Consider the following 18,458-nt stretch of genomic DNA (forward strand, 5'->3'; position numbering starts at 1 on the left):
GACTCTTGAGAGTCCCTTGGATTGCAAGGAGATCCAACCAGTCCATCCTAAAGGAAATCAGTCCTGAATATTCATTGGAAGGACTGATGCTGAAGCTGAAGCTCCAACACTTTGGCTACCTGATGTAAAGAACTGACTCATTGGAAAAGACCCTGATGCCAGGAAAGATTGAAAGCGGGAGGAGAAGGGGACAACAGGGGATGAGATGGTTGGATGGCATCGCCGACTCAATGGACATGAGTTTGAGTAAACTCTGGGAGTTGGTTATGGACAGGGAGGCCTGGTGTGCTGCAGTCCATGGGGTTGCAAAGAGTCAGACACGACTGAGCAACTGAACCGAACTGATGGTAAAAAATTGGTTCAGGAAAAACTACCAAGAGTAGTTAAAGTTTGATAACAAAGAGGTACATAGTCTTCAAGTGTTGCCCTGCAAAATGTCTATCAAGTTAAGGGAAGAAATGTGCAGGCAGCTTTAACCTCAGTAAAACTTAACTAGGAAAGTAATATCACTTTGGGCAGTATGGACATTTTTAACATTAATCATTCCAACCCATGAGCATGGATTATCTTTCCATTTATTTGTGTCTTCAATTTCTCTCATCCACATCTTAACAGTTTTCAGTGCATAGAATTTTCATGTAAGGTATCTCACATTAAGGAATTGTTACTGTTTTGGGAGTCAAGTTATTGAGGTTATTTTTTTAAAGAGAAAAACAGTCCTTATCTGTGAAAGCCGTCAGGGGACATGAAAGTTCACCGTATCATAATCTTTTTAAAATTGATTGCCTTGAAAAGTGGCACCGCCAGTACCCAGAGCCCCACCTGGCACCCGGCAGGGACTCAGTTATCGGATTAATTGAAAAGGCCATGCAGCACCTGCCGGGTGAGCGCAGTGCCCCAGGGAGCAGGCCAGCAGGGCGGTCAGTCCCCAGGTTGCTAAGGGGCCCTTTTCAGCCAAGCCGGACTCACTGCGGCTGCAGCATCAACACCACCCTCTAGAGGATAAAAGGTGAACCCAAAGGCAAGTCCTCTCAAGTGCTCTCAGGCCCAACCTTAGACTTCATGAAACAGCTGGACTTCCCCAGCGGCTCAGATGGTAAAGAATCTGCCTGCAATGCAAGAGACAGGGGTTTGATCCCTGGGTCAGGAAGATCCACTGCAGAACGGAATGGCCACCCACTCCAGTGTTCTTGCCTGGAGAACCCCATGGACAGGGGAGCCTGGCTGGCTGCAGTCACAACCGAGTGACTGACCTCACGTCTTCACAGTAACATTCCCTTCACCAGCTAAAAAGCTTTTAATTCCAATACTTCCATTTACCCCAAAATAAGTCTGTTCCTTCTACCTCATGAAGTGCAGTACAACTTGAGTCACACACATACCTGTTTTCATTAATAATTCTTTATTTAAACTTTCTAAGGATCCCAAACCCCATTTAAAAAGTATTTAATTGCAGAGCATTCCAATAAAAGCACACGAAACCTTCATAACTAGTATCACAAACTCACAATAAACTCTTACTGTGAGATAAAGTTTGTTTTACCCTTTATTACAAAGGCACAGAAGTCATCTGACACCTCAGATGTTAACCCCACCACATACTAACGTTACACTCATGTGCAACTCAATACAATTATTAAAGCTGACAGTACAGTCTTCCAATGATCTGGAAGTAGTGACAGATTCTCTCTATAAATAACACTTAAAAAGAGGTTCTGGGCCTTAAGACCAATACAGGCATAACAAAGGGGACCTGAAGCTTCCTGCCAAGGCAGTCATTTCTGGCAGAGTAAGACTTCTAATGATCCAAGTCTGTTAGCGGCAACAGGCACAGCGGATCAACTTTGCTGAAGAAACAAAGTAAGTGAGCAGTTACTAACAAGCTAAAACGATACTTTGTCAGCTCCACGTGAAGGGAGTCCTGGGATCATCCGGAGACCAGGCCTCCTGTCAGCTGCGTCTTCATAGGCACGTCCCAGAGCTGGTCCTCGGGGCAACCCTGGCGGGGCCCCCGCGGCTCACCGGGGCAGGCCAGCGCCCGCTGGGTCCCCACCTGAGGCGGCGTCCAGGCCGGCCTCTTGCTCAGCACCGGCCCCGTCTTCCGGCTCCGCGGGGCTGGCCGCATCCACCCCGTCATCCGGCTCGGCGGGGCTGGCCGTGCCGGCCCCAGGCGCCCCAGCGGCACCCGCTCGCTTCTTTCCCGCCGGCACTTCCAGCCCCATCATGCGCAGGTAGTGCAGCCTCTCGTTCCTGGGCACGAAAGTTCGCACGGAGGCCTTGCCGCGCCAGCCGCACAGCACGATGGGGCACTGCAGCGCGTCTGGCTTCCTGCGCAGAGCGGCTCCGGGTTAGCGGTCCGCGTCTGCTCCCGGCAGCCTCAGCGGCCAGCGCAGACGGCCGCACGCACGGCCACCCCCAAGCCGGTCTGCCGCCCTACGGGCGTCCCTCCTCCCGCCTCGACTACCGCCAAGGCCCTCAGGCCGGCCAGTGTCTCCCCTACAGACTCACGCGGGTGAGCCCCCAGGTCTGCACACGTCCAGCACTCTAAGTGTGAGCATCTGCAGACACTTGCGCACTCTCAAGTCTGAAGGCCTATCCTACGCCTCCCTCCCCACTGATGGACAGGCACGCGGCCCTGTCCCTCGGGGCGCCCTCCTCACGGCCCATCCGGACACTTGAGCAAACAGAGGCCTCAGAGGCCGGGTGAGGCGGCCCGGAGATGGGGCGGCAGGGACAGAGGGTCGGGGGCCAGGGCCGCCCGCCCTCCCCACACTCGAGGCTCCCGACGACCCGGTCTGGGTCCCCATCCCTGACAACACAGCCCCACGCGGCCCCGTCCTAACGAGGAGGGCGCTGACGGTCGGTGCCACTCGTGTTCCCCTTACCCAGCGCCGTGCGTGTCACTGGGCCACACGCACGGCTGTTTAGCTCCTTTCGCAGGAGACTCTAGTCTAGTTCTGAGCTCCTAAAGACCTCCTTAAGTAAACACGTGTCCCAGGCCCACTGGCGCCAGGCATCAGTGATGCAGGCTGAACAAGGACCAAACAAGGGTTTAAGTAATTTAAAAAAAAAAAAAAAATGAGAAAAGTCTGAACCAGCAAGAAAACCCACTGAGAAAGAATTCTATCGGACCTTCCCATTTTTCTAGGACAATTAGTTGATTAAAAAAACAATGAGAGAAAAACCTAAGACAGTTCCCATACTCCCATTTTCTTCCTTAAAAAAAAAAACTAATTCCTAAAGCTTTTGTCACCTGTGTACTTCAACTGGTAGAAACCAGCGTATGTGGAACACTGAACCCACATCTAAAAACTGCCTGTTTTAAACTCTCTGTGAGCCGTCTAAGTACCAATATCTTAAAACTGACCTATCCCTCCCCAATCCCTTGCGGTGCAGACCCCGCCTGAGGGTCTGAGCTCCCAGCTTCCTTCCTACCACCGACTCAGGCCAAGGCCCACCTCGGGAGAAGCTGCCCAAACCGCCCTCCAGCCCCAGGCCCTGTTCTCTCTCCTCCTCGGGAGGCGGCATTTTGTTTGTCAGAGGCAGCTGTTGAGTGGGGACCATCTGGGGTGCAGATGCTGACACACCCCGCCCTCCCCTGAGGGCCCCGGGGCGGCACTCAAGGGCTCTGTCCCGTTTCCGGCAACTGCGGCCCACCCTGAACCAGCCCCTCCTGTGAGGGGCGTCACGGAGCAGGGGTCCCGGGGGCCACGGCGGCTGTCAGGGCCGCCCCCACGGCAGGACAAGGCCACCGGACACGGCCGGCAGGCGCGCGAGAACGCAGCCTCTCTTAACGGCCCTGTCTTCACACTGACCCTGCGCTTTACCCTCTGAATACACACATACATGTTTCATAAAGAGGATCTTCACGGTGACACGCGGGGACACTGCAGTTCCGAGAGCTCCGCGGTACTGCCTGAGGGGAGCATCCTGAAAGGCTTCTAAGGCACGACCCCCCGCCCCCCGAGAACGCGGAGGCCCGGAGGCTGGAGCGTCTCACTTACGTGGGGTCCGGCTCGTACTTCAGGACCACGCTGCCCTTGGCTGGAAGAGAAACAGACACCGCTGGCTGAGCACTCCGGCCCGGACGCCTCTTCTGCCCTCGTTTACGGCCCGGAGGAGAACCTAGACTCCAGGTCTCAGGGGTCTCGGGTCTCGGAGGGGGCCAGAGGCCTTTCCTTCTAAGCCCACCAGGCCGCCCCACGCCAGGCACCAAGTGGGGCCGTGGAGGCGGGTGAGTCAGCGCGCTCAGCGATTCAGCTGCTCCGCAAGGCGCTCTCGGGCGCAGGGGGTGGGATTAACCACTGCTTAATTCTCAAAACAAGATTAAAGAGATAATTGGTCCAACTCCGAAACTGCGTGAAACAACATAAAAATTGTCAAAATCATACTGCAGTCATCTAAAGGCATGATTAAAAGAAAAAGACAAAGCAAAACCGAGTCCAAGCAGTCCCTTACCCGTGACGGTAACCCCCGTGTGAACGCGGTTCTGCCTGAGGCGGTGGTGAGGGGACCGGCCCCGCCGGCGGCGCCTGGGCCTCAGGCCGCGGCTCCAGGCCCCAGCCTCGCGCCTGCCTGCCTTGGTACCTCATCGGTACCGTTTCCTCAAACCGAGCCAGAAAGGCGGCACTGTGATAAAGGAGGAACCGAGCACGGGAAGCAACCACAATGAGAACCCCCGGCGGCCCTATTTTCATTCTGAGGCGGAAACCTCACTAGAGGGACGTGGGGTGGGAGGTTGAGAGACAGGAAAGCCCGGCTGAGCCCGTCCGTGGAGCGGCGGGAGCCTCAGGCAAGGACGCGCCCTGCAGCGCGGGGGGCTGGCCAGGAGGCCAAGCAGAGAGCGTCGGCGCTGGCCACCCTCCTGGGCCTCTGGGCGCGGGCGCTGCCCTCCGCTTCCCCGCGGACAGACCCCCGCCCCGGCGGCCGAGCCCCACACCCGCACAGGCGCGCGGGGGGCGGCCCGGGGAGGGGAGCGGGCCGGGCACGCCCCCGCCCGGCCCGTCGGCGCCCGGCCCTCAGATCCCTCCGCAGGCGGACGCAGACCCCAGGACCGAGCCCCAGCGCGCGGGCACGAAGGCGCGAACCCGGCAGCGGGAGCACCGGGCCGCCCCCGGCTGAGGACGAGCTGCGTCTCCGCGTCAGGCCGCTTACCCATGTCCTTGACCTGGCTGTAGGCCTCGCTGCTGAGCTTCCTGAAGAACGGGTTTTCCTGCGTTAGCAGAACTTGGACGTCTTCTAGCGATACGGTGATAATTCTTGAGTTAATAAACGGATACAACGTGTATATTCCCTGTGGGGATACAGAGAGAGGTCACGGTGACGACCAGTGTGAGGCGGCGCCCGGTCCGGCCCTCACCGCGGCCCCTACCCGGGGGTGGGGGGACCCGGTGACACCGGGGTCACACAGGCGGTCATACCCCCAGCCCGGGAGGGCTCAGAGACCTCCCGCTGGAGGCGGGGGCAGCCCTGCTCAAAGGGGTCCTCACCCGCCCACCAGGCCGGCTCAGAAACACCCGTCCGCGCCCTCACCTCCTGTGCCAACCGGAAAGCGCAATCGAACTCTTCACCGCTGTTATTTCGACACCAGACTTTAATCCCGGTGTTAATGACCTGTGATGGAAAATACCAGATGAAACAAACACACGAAAGCTGAAGTCAGGAAAATCAATGAAAATACTCCCTTCCGTCAGCACCACAAGGAGACAAAGCTGTCAGCAGCTGCTCAAAGAAGGAAAAAGAAGAGGCCGAGACGCTCCTCGGACCGAAACACTCTCTCAGCCTCACTGAAACCCTCGAGTGGTCTTGCTTCACGTGGCTTACACTAACACTCAGCACACGCGTGTGTGCGCTCAGCTGCTGAGTCGTGTCTGACTCTTACCCCATGGACTGTAGCCCATCAGGCTCCTCTGTCCATGGATTTCCCAGTCAAGAATACTGGAGTGGGTTGCCATTCCCTTCTTCTCTAGGGCATCTTTCTGACCCAGGGATCGAACCCATGTCTCCTGCATTGGCAGGTGGGGTCTTTACCACTGAGCCACCAGGGAAGCCCAATAATTAGCACAATAGACAATAAAACCAGGAAACTCTGGGAACACAAGAGATACCAGCGTGCGGTCCATGAGCCATCAGGAGCAAGGCTGCCATCACCCTGGAAACCACGGTGGGCACACGGGAGAGAACAGTGTCCGAGTCCTGTCCTGAGAACTCGTGACCCCCAGGACCTCCAGACCACATGGAGGCAGGCCGTGTGAAACAAACAGGCGAGAGGGAAATGAGCTGGGAACACAGGAAAGCAAGCAAAACACGGGCCCTAAAGTGGAAAAACCTGCAGGCTAACGTTAAGGACAGACAAAACCAAGCGCCCACAGAGCAGCAGGCAGGCCCCCACACCCCACGACAGATGGCGGGGAGGACGCGGCGGGGCGGCCTGCGCCCACTAGCAGCTCTGACACCCCCGGGCGGGCGGCTGGGCCCCGGCCCCTCCGACGGAACGCGAGCAGTGAGAAAGGACAGCCCTCCGGGGCCGGGACCCCACCTTCATCCTCTCGCTGTTGTTCAACAGCACGTTCCTCAGCTCCTTGGACACCATGTAGAGCTGCCTCTTCTTCCCTTCTGTGGTGCGAGTTAACAGATTTGTCTTTGGGAACGAGGGATCCAAAGCATAAAACTTCCTGTGAAGGGACACAACTGGTTATGAGGGTTCAGCTCAAACGTGACGCCTGTCGTGTGGTCCCGCCCCCCTCCATGGTCTAAGTTCTCACACTCCATGGTTCAGGGACAGGGGCTCCGCCCTGGATACCCACCATCTAATCCTAACGTCCCCTGCTTGGCCTGCACCACCTGGATCCAGGACCTGCGTTCAGAGGCACAACATCTCCCCTGAATTCCAACACCACACCTGAGAACACCCCTCTCTTCACAGACGTTTTAGGAGAGATTTTCACAAACACAGGCAAAACACCAGTCATCTACAGGACAGCATATGTGAGCACTCTGGTTCACAGACACTAAACTTAACCGACAAGGCAGAGGGGAACCCGACTGGTATCCCAAGCACATTTCCCCTGTGATCGAGCTGGAAACCCCACCAGACTCACCCTCCCTAACCAGCAGCAAGGTGGGGCGGCGTCCCACCCACGGACCCCCACCGAGGGTTTCCCACCCGGGCCCGCAGTCCAAAGTCTCCATCTCCATTATCTCTGCCTTCCGGGCTCCGACATGCTCTGATTACTGCTCACCTTAAACTGAAGGGTTTGGGAAAGACCCTCTAAAGCTTCACCCAGCTCTAACAGGCAGTTAAAAAGGAGCTAAACAAACAATTACAGTTACACATGACCACGTGTGCATTTTAACCCCATGGTAAACATAAATGAGGAATTTAACAGGCCAAATGAATCCTTACTGGATAGGTGGAAACAGCGGGTCATCTTCAGGAATAAACACAAACGGATCTTCCTTAAATCCAAACAGCTTCATTTTCTTAGATGGAGGAGGGCTGAGGAGAGGAGGGGATGAGGGGATCCGTCAGCGAGGGGTCGCAGTAGTCCCACCAGCCCACTCCTCCTCCCCACAGCCCCGCTCCACCCTAGGCAGCCTGGCTATGCAGGGACACATGTCTCTTCCTTGTGGAGGATGGTCCAAGGCATCCATCCTGCGGGGTCATCAGCCCCAGGGCCCACACAGCCAGGACCTGCTTGCCCCTGCAAAGCCACCACCTGGACGGGCTGGGGCCTGCTGAACCTCCAAGGGCCGGGCAGATGCTGGAGTGTGAGGGCCAAGACACAGTGGTCCTCACCCGCACACGCCATCCTTCTTACTCCCACTGTTCTCCATGTTCTCAGCTCTCTCCATTGCTTCTGTGTTGCTGATCCCAGGCGCCAGCTTGCTCTCCAGCTCGGAAGGGTCAGAGATGCTGCCCGCCGTAGGCTCCACGGGGTTCGGGAGGACGGAGGCCTGCGGCACTGCCGGCTCACCCTGCAGCTGGACAGGAACACACTCATTAACACGCTTGTTAACACCCAGACAGCAACCGCCTCTGTCCTGATACAGGAAGGGACGATTCCAGGGACACACAACCTGCCCAAATGAATACAGCAGCTCACATGCAAAAGACAGACAACAGGAATCTTTAAAAAAGTAAGCATTTTAAATCTATCTGCTATTATAAGCAGAATTCAAGGGCACAGATTCTAGTTTTAACTTCCTGTTTCTTAGCGGAGGCTAGCAGCACCGGCCTGTCTTCACCCAGAAATTCTGCCAGGCATCTGCTCTGTGCGGTGGGTCACACACTTCCAGACACGCTACATGGGGCCTCGAAGACAGACAAGGACACAAAGAGAGGAGAGTGGAAATGCTCCAGGGCCCGGGGATCAACTGAAGAAAGATGAAGCGTACCTCCCGTGACAGAGGGACTACTTGTCGAAAAACTAGCTGACTTCTGATCTGGGACAGCTGTAGATAAATTTGGCTTTAAGAATGAGCAAAGTGTCTTACTGCCGTTAACTTTTTACATATACCTCATATAAGGTCTTAGACAATAAACTATGGCGTGACACATCACAGGGAGTACAGGTAACGACACTGCTTGTGTATTTCAAACCTGCTATGAGGGACCTTGAAAGTTCTCACCTTGGGAAAAAGACACACCACAACCAGGCATTTATACACAGAATCGCCATGGCGCACCCCTGAGCCAACAGGCCGATCTGTGTCCATTACACCTCCACTTAGTGAAGGTCTTTACAACCACATGTCCTTGCTAACAAGTCACCAGACCGGTAAAAGTAGTATTTCCCAACCCTTGTGAAGTGAGTTTACAAATTAGGTTATGTACACAGGAAAGTTCAACACGTCCGTCGAGTTCACAAAGCTATTAAGTGGACAGGCTGGTAAGGTTCTGTAACGCTGTGCAACACTGCCTCCCAGAAAACGTGGTTTAATTCTAAAAGAAAAAGGCAAACAAAGAACAAACCCCCAAATCCTCTGCGAAGGTTAGCAAGGCTGTGTCTCCTTTCTACCCCCGCCCCCCACATCTGCGCTTCGGGAAACGGCCTGTTTCAGGGCCCTGCACCCGCTCTGTCCCGCGCGATGCTGAGGTCTGGTCCCGCCTCTCACAATGACAGCAGCAGCACTCTGCCCGCACGCCTCTCCCCGGCCCCAGCCCCAGCCCCAGCAGTGTTCACACTCGGCATCGCTTCAACGGGACAACGGCGCCCTGAAGACCAAGGCCGAGTCTCACCGCGTGGCCCCAGCAGCGCCACGCTAGGTGGGCTCACGTGTGCTCTGACCACATCAAACGTGACCAGTGCAAAGTAAGATGGATCTCATGGTGCAAAATTCAGAGTGTGTATGCTTTCATTCTGAGATTTAAAAACTACTTCATTAATAACATTGTGACTGCATGAAAATCACATGTAATGTATGGCAATGGCTGCAAGACGATTTCAGTTGCAGATGAGGTCGGCGTTCACATGTTGAGAGCACAGCTCTGAGCTCCGTCCCTCCTCTCCTGATGGGGGCGAGGGGCTGCGAGAGGCAGAAGCCCCATCTCCAGGGGAACCTCTTCAGCCTCACGAGCCCCAGGACGACCGCTCGAAGCGCCGCGTCGCCTCCCCGTGAGGCTGTACCTGCAGGCATCGGCCTGGATGAGCCGTACCCTAGAGAATGGTTGGCTTCGGCCTCTCCAAAGGCTAAAAGCACCATCAGTCCTCATTTTCCCGCATGGACCAGAAGGAATTAGAGCCCCGCAGACAGTGACTCCAGGCCCCGGTCCACGGCAACGGGAGGCAGGCTGATGGACAAGCTATCAAGTCCCACCACACACTGACAAAGGGGAGGACCGTGCTTCACACCCCAACCCTGAGTCAAGACTCAGAGGCTGGCCTCGGGCTTCCCTGGTGGCTTGGGGGGTAAAGAATCCATCTGTCAGTGCCGGGGACATGGGTCTGATCCCTGCTTCGGGGAGATCCCACAGGTCTCTGAGCAACGAAGCCCGCGGGCCACGATTGCCGAGCCTGTGCTCCGGAGCCCGGGAGCCACAGCTCACGAGCCCACGTGCACTTCCTGGAGCCTGTGCTCCTCGACAAGAGAACCCACAGCAACGAGAAGCCCCCACACCGTGACTAGAGAAAAGCTCTCGCAGAGAAGATGACGCTCAGCAAAGCCAAAAATAAATAAATAAATAAAATTATTAAAAAACAACAAAAAAAGCAGCAGCCGCTGTCTCCCCACCGCTCTGCCTCACGGCCTCCCTTACACAACCCCGGGGTCGGCTGATGTTTGTTATGATAGGTCAGCCCTGTCCACATCCACCTGAGCCAGGCCTGGACAGCCTGGCATTGCCCTCCACGGTCAAGGGGAAGGCTGCTGGCCTGCAACTGGCAGAGTTGTCCCAGCTGAAAACCACCCACCGGAACACAGAGCACAGACGCCACCAGAGGGGTTCTGACTGAGGCACAGAGTGGTCTTCACACCTTTTCAAGTCTTATTAAAGAAGTGGGTTGAAGATGCAGAAAGAATGTATATGTTAAGTTTCTCAGTAGCGTCCGACTCTGCAGTCCGTGTCTACCCTAAGGACCGTAGCCCCATGCAATTCCCAAACTCCACCTTTTCCACTTCCCTTATAAGGTGGCTCAGCTGGTAAAGAATTGGCCTGCAATGTGGGAGAGACCTGGGTTCCATCCCTGAGTTGGGAAGATCCCCTGGAGAAGGGAAAGGTCACCCACTCCAGTATTTTGGCCTGGAGAATTTCATGGATGGTACAGTCCATGGGGTCACAAAGAATCAGACACAACTGAGCGACCTTAGTTAACGTTTTAAGAAATTACTGCTTTTTGGAAAACTCAAAAATTTAAGGACACCATCACCACCACACACACAAGAACACCCCACTGCCCTTCACCCTTCAAACACGCTCTGTGGTCAGCTTCTGCCTCAGTTGCACAGAAAGACCACACAGCACGTTCTGCTGTCCTGGAAGACGTTTACCTTTGGGGGACGTTTATTCCACGGCATTGAAGACTTCTTCACCAACACCGCCACAAAGAACCCTCCAGTGTTCTGATGATGTGGTAATATTCTAAGACTGAAAAAACACACACACACACATACACAATTTACCCTTTTTAACTGATCCAAAATATATAATCTGTTGCTGTAAATACTCACACAACCCTCACTGAGAGAATGGTCAATGTGTAATCTGCACAGACTTAATAACAATGTCCAAAATATCACCATTTTTAAACCAGTTTGCTTTTTTGGTTTACAATACAAACGCTTGCTGCCAGCAGCTAAGAGGCACTGAAAACCTTACTTGCTGAAAAGTTCATGTCCAAGAGTTCAGCCAAGGGCACAGCATGGCCCATACAGGAAATGCCCGAGACGCATCTCGGAAACTCACCACCGCTCCAGGTGCATGGCCTGCAGCTTCTCGGGGTCCTTCGGGGGGAACATGGTCGGCCGGATCTGGGTGTGTCTGTTGTGCGGGACATCGTCCCAGGATGCAAACCACTGCCCATCTTTCGTCATCACCTACAGGGCCAGAGGGTTGGGACTCAATGACCAGCCCATCTGAGAGCAGGGAAAAGTCAGAGAAGGGGGTGAGGAAGCTCTCAAGAGATGGTGCTTCTCATTCTCCCCAAAGAGAGGAGGACGGTGTGCAAGGAAAGAAATGAGACCATCTCTTTTATTCCATGAACCAGGACAATCATTCTATCAGGCAGCATTTTCACTTTCCAAGCGGGTTTTTTTTTTTCTTTTCTTTCTTTCTCCTCTTTCTCTCTCCCCTCTTTCTCTCTCTCTCTTTCTTTCTTTTATAAAACAAGCCTCAGAATGTTCCTGGGCTAAAACTGAGGAGTGAATTGCTTCATACTGGAAACAAAGCTTGGAATCCCAGCCAATTAAAAGGGAAAAAAGCAAAGCTATACTTACAGGGATGAGAATAAACAAAGCTGACTTGTAATTGCAAAATAAAGGCAGGAAAACTTCCACTGTCAGAAATATTTGTATAATCATACGATTTGTCATTAAACATAATTCTGAAACTGATTCTAAGTTGCATAATCAAATGAACCATTTATTCAAGTTACCCTAGCGTGGATGCTTTAAAATTCTCATGACTCTAAGAGGCCTAGTGAGTGGACCTGCCCTTTGGAGCCAGAGTCCTGGCAGGAGACGAACCTTCCACTGCGAGAGCCCAGGCACCCACTTCAGTCCCGGCAGCTCTGAGGACACGTCGGCGAGCTCCAACGCACCTGCGGGTCAGGAGCAAAACAAAAACCCCGTTACCCCAGGGAAAGGAAACAACTGTAAAAGATCGCACACTGTGAGATCCTGTTTACAGAGACTGTCCCGGGAGGGCAGACCCACCCAGACAGAGCAGATCAGAGACTCCTGGGGTAGGTCAGGGACTGACCGTAAATGAGCTCTTCTCCACAGCGTAATATCAAGAGTCACTCAAAACCACGGAACTGCACACTTAAAGAGCAAGTGCCGCCACGTGGGCAAAGGACAGCACAGGAGAGCTGCAGGAAGCAGCCGCAGAGGCCACGCTGTGCCCGAGACACGGCGCGGCAGGCGGCCTAGAACACGCAGGGCTGGACCCCGTGCTCGGCCGGCTCCTGGTCTCCAGTCACACCAAGGAGATGATCTGCGTCTGCATGCCTTTATCTCTAACAAACATACCAGATTCAAAAAGCAACACGAAAAACTGGACATTTTTAAACATTCAGCTTCAGGCCCAAGTTAGTTTTCTAAAAAGGCCATCAGGACGACAGCCCCCTTCTGAAGCACTGTTCACAAGAGCACCGTTACAAGAAGCTGTACTCTGGGGCCATTACAGGAAACCTCTCAGATGAACTACCTAACACAAACCACGGACAGATCCATGGACAGCCTCACGAAAAGGAAAATCCAACAGAGCTCCATGGAAGCTAAGCAAAATGCAGGACTCGTGAAAACAAAGCAGAGGAATCCCCGAGGTGGAGGTCCAACAGTGAGAAACCTTCGACAAGAGGATCACGCCGGCCTCCACGGTCCATCTGAATATTCCGGCTTCTAAAAGCGAACACCGGCTAACAGCACAAACATGGAAGCTGGTTTTCTCAATCCAGCACTGCCTGGGCTCAGCGGTGACTCTCTGCTAGCATCTGGGTCAGAAGCTGCTGGCGGGGGCCCAGCGAGCAGACTGAATGCTTACCTTTCCCCCTGCTGGGTCTGAGGACATTCAGGTAGAGACCCCACCCCTGCAGTTAAAATCCCCAGCAAACGCGGACACAAGACCCGGCAAGAGTCACTGTCTGATGAAGCCACGTCTACACACGTGCCTCCGACGGAGCACGGAAATGAGACACTCACGATGTGGTCTGGAGCAACCACGTGCCGAGAGACAGCCGTGAGAGCAAAACGCAGACAGAAAACCCACCTGCCCAGTGAAAAATCACTTAGCGAACAGGACTCTCGGTTACTATCAGATTACATCACCCATGGCCCTTCTCTTCACAGGCTTTCTGAAATAGAGCGCCACCAAAATGTGGAGCTTTTCCATACGGAAAACATGATACAGACAGCAAGTCTTCAGATAAGTATAGCAAAACAAAATACGACATAGTAAATTCAAACTGAAGGGACCACAAAGGTGAGAACAGGGGGGCTCACCTCACAGCCCAGGCCTTTCAGCCACTGAGAAGATGTAACAGAAGCTGAGACAGTTGTGGACACTGTCTCAGGAAACGCACACCAGTTTCAGGATCTGCATTTCATCCTGCTTCATATGCAAGTAGCGTTCTATTCAGGAGATGTAATTAGTTTTAAATTTCCCACTATTTGGTTTAAGGAGAATTTGATGGAAAAGGTTAACATTTCAGCAAAAACATAAAAGGAGAAATATTTGACATGAAAACATGAAACGTTCTGACAACCTGTCTGGTTCCTCAGTGTAAAACAGTGTGGTAAGACCTCACTCCCATCAGGATGGTTAATAATCAAAAAAGCAGAAAATACCAAGTGCTGGTGAAGATGCAGAGGAACTGGAAAACCTGCACACTCTTGGTAGAAACGTAAAATGGTGCGGCTGCTATGGAAACAAGTATGGTGGGCCCTCAACAAATAAACAGAATTACCACAGGCTGCAGCAATGTCACTTCTGTGTACACCCAAGAGAACTGAGAGCAGGGTTTTCCCAGAGTCGTTGCTATAGCCATGTTCAAGGCAGCATTATTCACAGCAACTAAAATGCAGAAGCAACTCAGGCGTCCACTGACAGATCAATGGATGAACAAAGCACAGTCTAAACAGACAATGAATATTTTCAGCCTTAAAAACAAAGGAAATTCTGAGAGCCTATGATATAACATGAATAAGCCTTGGGGACATGATCCTAAATAAGCCAGTCAGTCACACACACAGAAGTGCTGCATGACTCCATTCAGGAGATACCTGGAGCGGTCACACACAGAGACAGAAAATACAGCGGGGAAGGCGGGGGCGGGGAGACACGGGGGAGCCGCTCAGTGGGCCTAGAAGTTCATGCGCAAGATCAAGAGCTCAGGAGACTGGCTACACAACAGAGTGAATGCAGTTACACTAGTGAACTGCACGTTTTAAATGAGCTGCATTATTTCAAATTATGTGTGTTTTACAATTAAAACTTTTAAAAAATGTAACGGTGTGGTAAAGGATCTGATACCACCTTTCAAACTTATAGAAAGAAAACAGGCAAAACTCACTTCTCATGAAAAATGACAAATTCATCATACAAGCATGTCTTTAATCAGGGCTACCTCATTTGGGGGATTCCCAAGTGGCGCTAGTGGCAAAGAACCTGCCTGTCAATGCAGGAGACCTAAGAGAGGTGGGCTCGTTTGGGAAGATCCCCTGGAGGAGGGCACTGCAACCCACACCAGTATTCGTGCCTGCACAATCCCACGGACAGAGGAGCCTGGGGGGCTGCAGTCCACGGGGTTGAGAAGAGTCAGACACGACTGAAGAACTTGGCAAGCATGCACACTCCTCACTGTAAGGTTCATGAACTAATCATACAAGCTAATGTCCATGAACAAAATGAGAAAAAGTCTAAGGAAAACGCACTACAGCAATAAAGGTTCTGAAACACATTTTCTTATTAAAAGGTTCGTCACGCACTTACCTTCACTCTTTTCCAGTAGAGACGCGATGACCGCTTCATCCTCGATGGGGTTCAGCGAACACGTAGAGTACACCATCCTGCCCCCCTCCACCAGCTGCTCAGCTCCCCGCGTTGCAATCCGCAGCTGTAAACTAAGGGCCGGACATGGGGTCACCCTGAGACCAAGCACCACCATGTGGCCCACACGTCACGGCACCTACTGGAGCAGGTGTTTAGTGCAGCTGATGACAGAGGCACAACGAGACACTCTTTGTAAAGTGAACAACGCTCGTATATACACCTTTAAGGTTCTAAGCGAAGCTAGTGTAAACCTATTTAAGGTGCTCCCTGCTGATAAAAAACAAGAATCCCCAAGCCCTGCACTGTCCCTCCTCCCCTTGCCACTGGGAACCGGCCAGTTTGCTCCTGTATCTGCGAGCCTGATTTGTGCCTGTGTGTGACATCACGAGTTCGCTGTACTGTTTAGATCCCACATGTGAGCGGCATCATGGGGCATATTACCTGCCTGGCTGACCTCACCTAGTGTGATCATCGCCAAGTCCATCCATGTTGCTGCAAATGGCACAATTTCGTTATTTTTAAGGCATCCCAATATCCGAGGTCCAATTATGGAGAGAATTTGATAAACCAACTGAATTATTACAAAACTTGTCCTTTTCAAAATGACAATGAAATTAATAAACTGGGAAGCTGAGGTGACAGAAGCTACCAGGAAGCACCTATAGAAATCATTCATCTCCCATGGGGGGAAGCAACCGATACCCAGAAAACCAGAATGTGCCATTCACAAAAATAGTGTCTCCAATCTTTTAAAAGACTTTCCTTTTCTTCACAGGGCTCTTCACAGGAGAAATACCTTTTTGAATATCAGGATTTCTAATGTAACTCCATTAAAAAAAATTTTTTTTCAACATAACTCCATTTTATGTTCCTCTGTGAAAGTAAATCACATCTTCTAAGTATATACGACACGCCTCATTTAAAAGTAAATTCTAAGCATTCACTCATTTATTTTCATTTTATTTTGGCTGCACTGGGTCTCCGTTGCAGAGCACAGGCTTTACACGTGAGGCCTCCAGGAGCTGCAGCACACAGGCTCGGCTGCCCCAAGGCACGTGGAGTCTTCCCGGACCAGCAATCAAACCCACGTCCCCTGCATGGGCAGGCAGATCCTCAATCACTGGGCCACCAGGGAAGCCCAATGCGACGCAATTAACACACTTAACGTACATTCGGTGTGTATATGTGTATGCAGATGGTATACTCTAAGTGTTGACTATGATTATTTTAGATGACCTCTGTAATTCTGATACTAATCTATATTATTTAAATCTATTACTTAACTATTCTGATGACTGAAAACAAAGTATCTGTAAACAGTGTTGATACTAACCTATACTATCTAAATTTATTACTTAACTATATCAATTCAATGCTTCACATGAAACAGGAATTTAGACTATACCAACTGCTAATAGAAAAATCATGTATCTGTATGGTCTTTTTAATAGTGAAATTTTCCTAATATGTTGAATTCAGTTGTTAGCTTTATGCTTTGCTTGTTCACATGCTGGGAAAGGTTAACAGAACAGTAACAACATTGCTTATGAAAGTGAAAGTGAAGTTTCTCAGTCATGTCCGACTCTTTGCGACCCCATGGATTGGAGCCTTCCAGGCTCCTCTGTCCATGGGATTCTCCAGGCAAGGGTACTGGAGTGGGTTGCCACTGCCTTCTCCAGGGGATCCTCCCAACCCAGGGACAGACTGGGGGCAGCAGGCCAGTCATGGATGCCCTCTAGGAAGAGTTGTCTCCAAGGCCCCTTAGTGCAACCTGTACAGGCCACAGGCTGCATACACCAGCGAGGAGGCTGCTGTCCGCGGCCACTGCACACTGCGCCCCCACGGGGAGGAGAGCACAGTCGGCTTAACTGGCTGCAAAAACAACGCTGCTTGCAGATACTTTTCTTTACTTTCATTGTTTATTCTGCACCAGTGGATTTTGGTTTTTCCCTCAATTATCAGAAGAGTTAAGTAAAAAATTTGGATAATGTAGATTAGTATCAACAGTGTTTACAGATATTTTTTTAAACTTTCATCTTTTTTCTGTACCAGTGAATTTTGCTTTTTTCCCCCCAATTATCAGATAGTTAAGCAATAAATTTAGATAATACAGATTAATATCAGGATTACAAAAATATTCATTAGGATACTCTAGATCAGGGCTTCCCAGGTGGTGGTACAGTGGTACAGATCCACCTGTCAATGAAGGAGACTCAGGTTTGATCCCTGGGTGGGGGAAGATTCCTGGAGAAGGAAATGGCAACCCACTCCAGTATTCTTGCCTGGAAAAATCCCATGGACAGAGGAGCCTGGTGGCTTACAGCCCATGGGGTCGCAAAGAGCTGGACACGACTGAGCGACTGAGCACACACGCACGCATACTCTAGATCACCGCAGTTCTGCATCTGCAATTCTGATGCTAACTGAAATAAAGAACCCAAAGCTCTGTAGACAGTACAATTTTAAAAAATCTGTATGCATAGGAAAACACTTCAATACATGAGGAATTACAAAAATATATCTGAGTTATAAGATTTCCTTTTTCTTCTCAGTTTTAAGAACTTTTCAAAAATGTTTTTAAAGATAGCCATAAATATTTCTGAGATCAGATGTTAAAAGGTAAAATAACTCAAGATGAAGAACTGAAAACAGAGATGAGAAATATTAGTAAGAAACGGTCTTTTCACAGACAACATGTTAGAACTATCACAGGAAATTTTTATAAAAGGCATTTTCAATACATTTCAACACGTTTCAGGTATTGAAACCTGAAAACATATACAACTTCAGTGTCCTACTCTTGAAACAACTCCTGACGAATAGGCAGACTCAGGAAGGCGGCGGTTACCGCTCTGAGGCTTGCAGTCAGCCAGCTGAAGCTCTGCACGCTCAGGGATTCGAGCTTAAACCTTCACTCACCTCCTGGTCACCCAGGCCGCCAGGTATAGCTGGCTTACCCGTGCAGCTGCAGGCTGTTCAAGGTGCTCCACTTCTTCCAGACGTCAATGTTTTTTCTCATCGTGCCATCTCCACTGCAAAGAAATGAGTTTAAGACTGAAACCTCTGTATCAGTAGGATGACTGGAGCTTAACAATCCAAGCTAAAGGGTATTATGAGTACCCACTTAGAACACAATCTAAATTCTCGTAAGCCCCATCCTATTTCTGTTTGGAGGACACTCTAATGCATTAAACTTTCTAATTATATTTCAATTTCAATTCAATAAGGAAATTAAAGATCTGAGTAGGAA

General features: G+C 51.4%; 1 protein-coding gene and 1 non-coding gene across 2 annotated transcripts in view; both read right to left on the reverse strand.

Moving 5' to 3' along the window:
* Window positions 1-1,385: 1,385 nt before the first annotated feature.
* The window catches only part of NSUN2 (NOP2/Sun RNA methyltransferase 2), a 32,092-nt gene continuing 15,019 nt past the window's right edge, over window positions 1,386-18,458 (reverse strand). The window contains exons 8-19 of the mRNA XM_065905754.1: window positions 18,166-18,240; window positions 15,149-15,279; window positions 12,184-12,257; window positions 11,405-11,535; window positions 10,990-11,086; window positions 7,799-7,983; window positions 7,406-7,498; window positions 6,539-6,674; window positions 5,533-5,613; window positions 5,155-5,293; window positions 4,005-4,044; window positions 1,386-2,328 (exon numbers count right to left, since the gene is read on the reverse strand). Of these exons, the coding sequence (XP_065761826.1) occupies window positions 2,019-2,328; window positions 4,005-4,044; window positions 5,155-5,293; window positions 5,533-5,613; window positions 6,539-6,674; window positions 7,406-7,498; window positions 7,799-7,983; window positions 10,990-11,086; window positions 11,405-11,535; window positions 12,184-12,257; window positions 15,149-15,279; window positions 18,166-18,240 (1,492 nt within the window). The 3' untranslated portion in view covers window positions 1,386-2,018. The remainder of the gene's footprint in view (window positions 2,329-4,004; window positions 4,045-5,154; window positions 5,294-5,532; window positions 5,614-6,538; window positions 6,675-7,405; window positions 7,499-7,798; window positions 7,984-10,989; window positions 11,087-11,404; window positions 11,536-12,183; window positions 12,258-15,148; window positions 15,280-18,165; window positions 18,241-18,458) is intronic.
* LOC136146785 (small nucleolar RNA SNORA70) lies at window positions 16,952-17,086 on the reverse strand. Its single transcript, XR_010659070.1, has one exon. It is a non-coding gene; the product is annotated as a small nucleolar RNA SNORA70 (small nucleolar RNA).

This window comes from Muntiacus reevesi, chromosome 14 (assembly GCF_963930625.1).
Source record: "Muntiacus reevesi chromosome 14, mMunRee1.1, whole genome shotgun sequence".
NCBI lineage: Eukaryota > Metazoa > Chordata > Mammalia > Artiodactyla > Cervidae > Muntiacus > Muntiacus reevesi.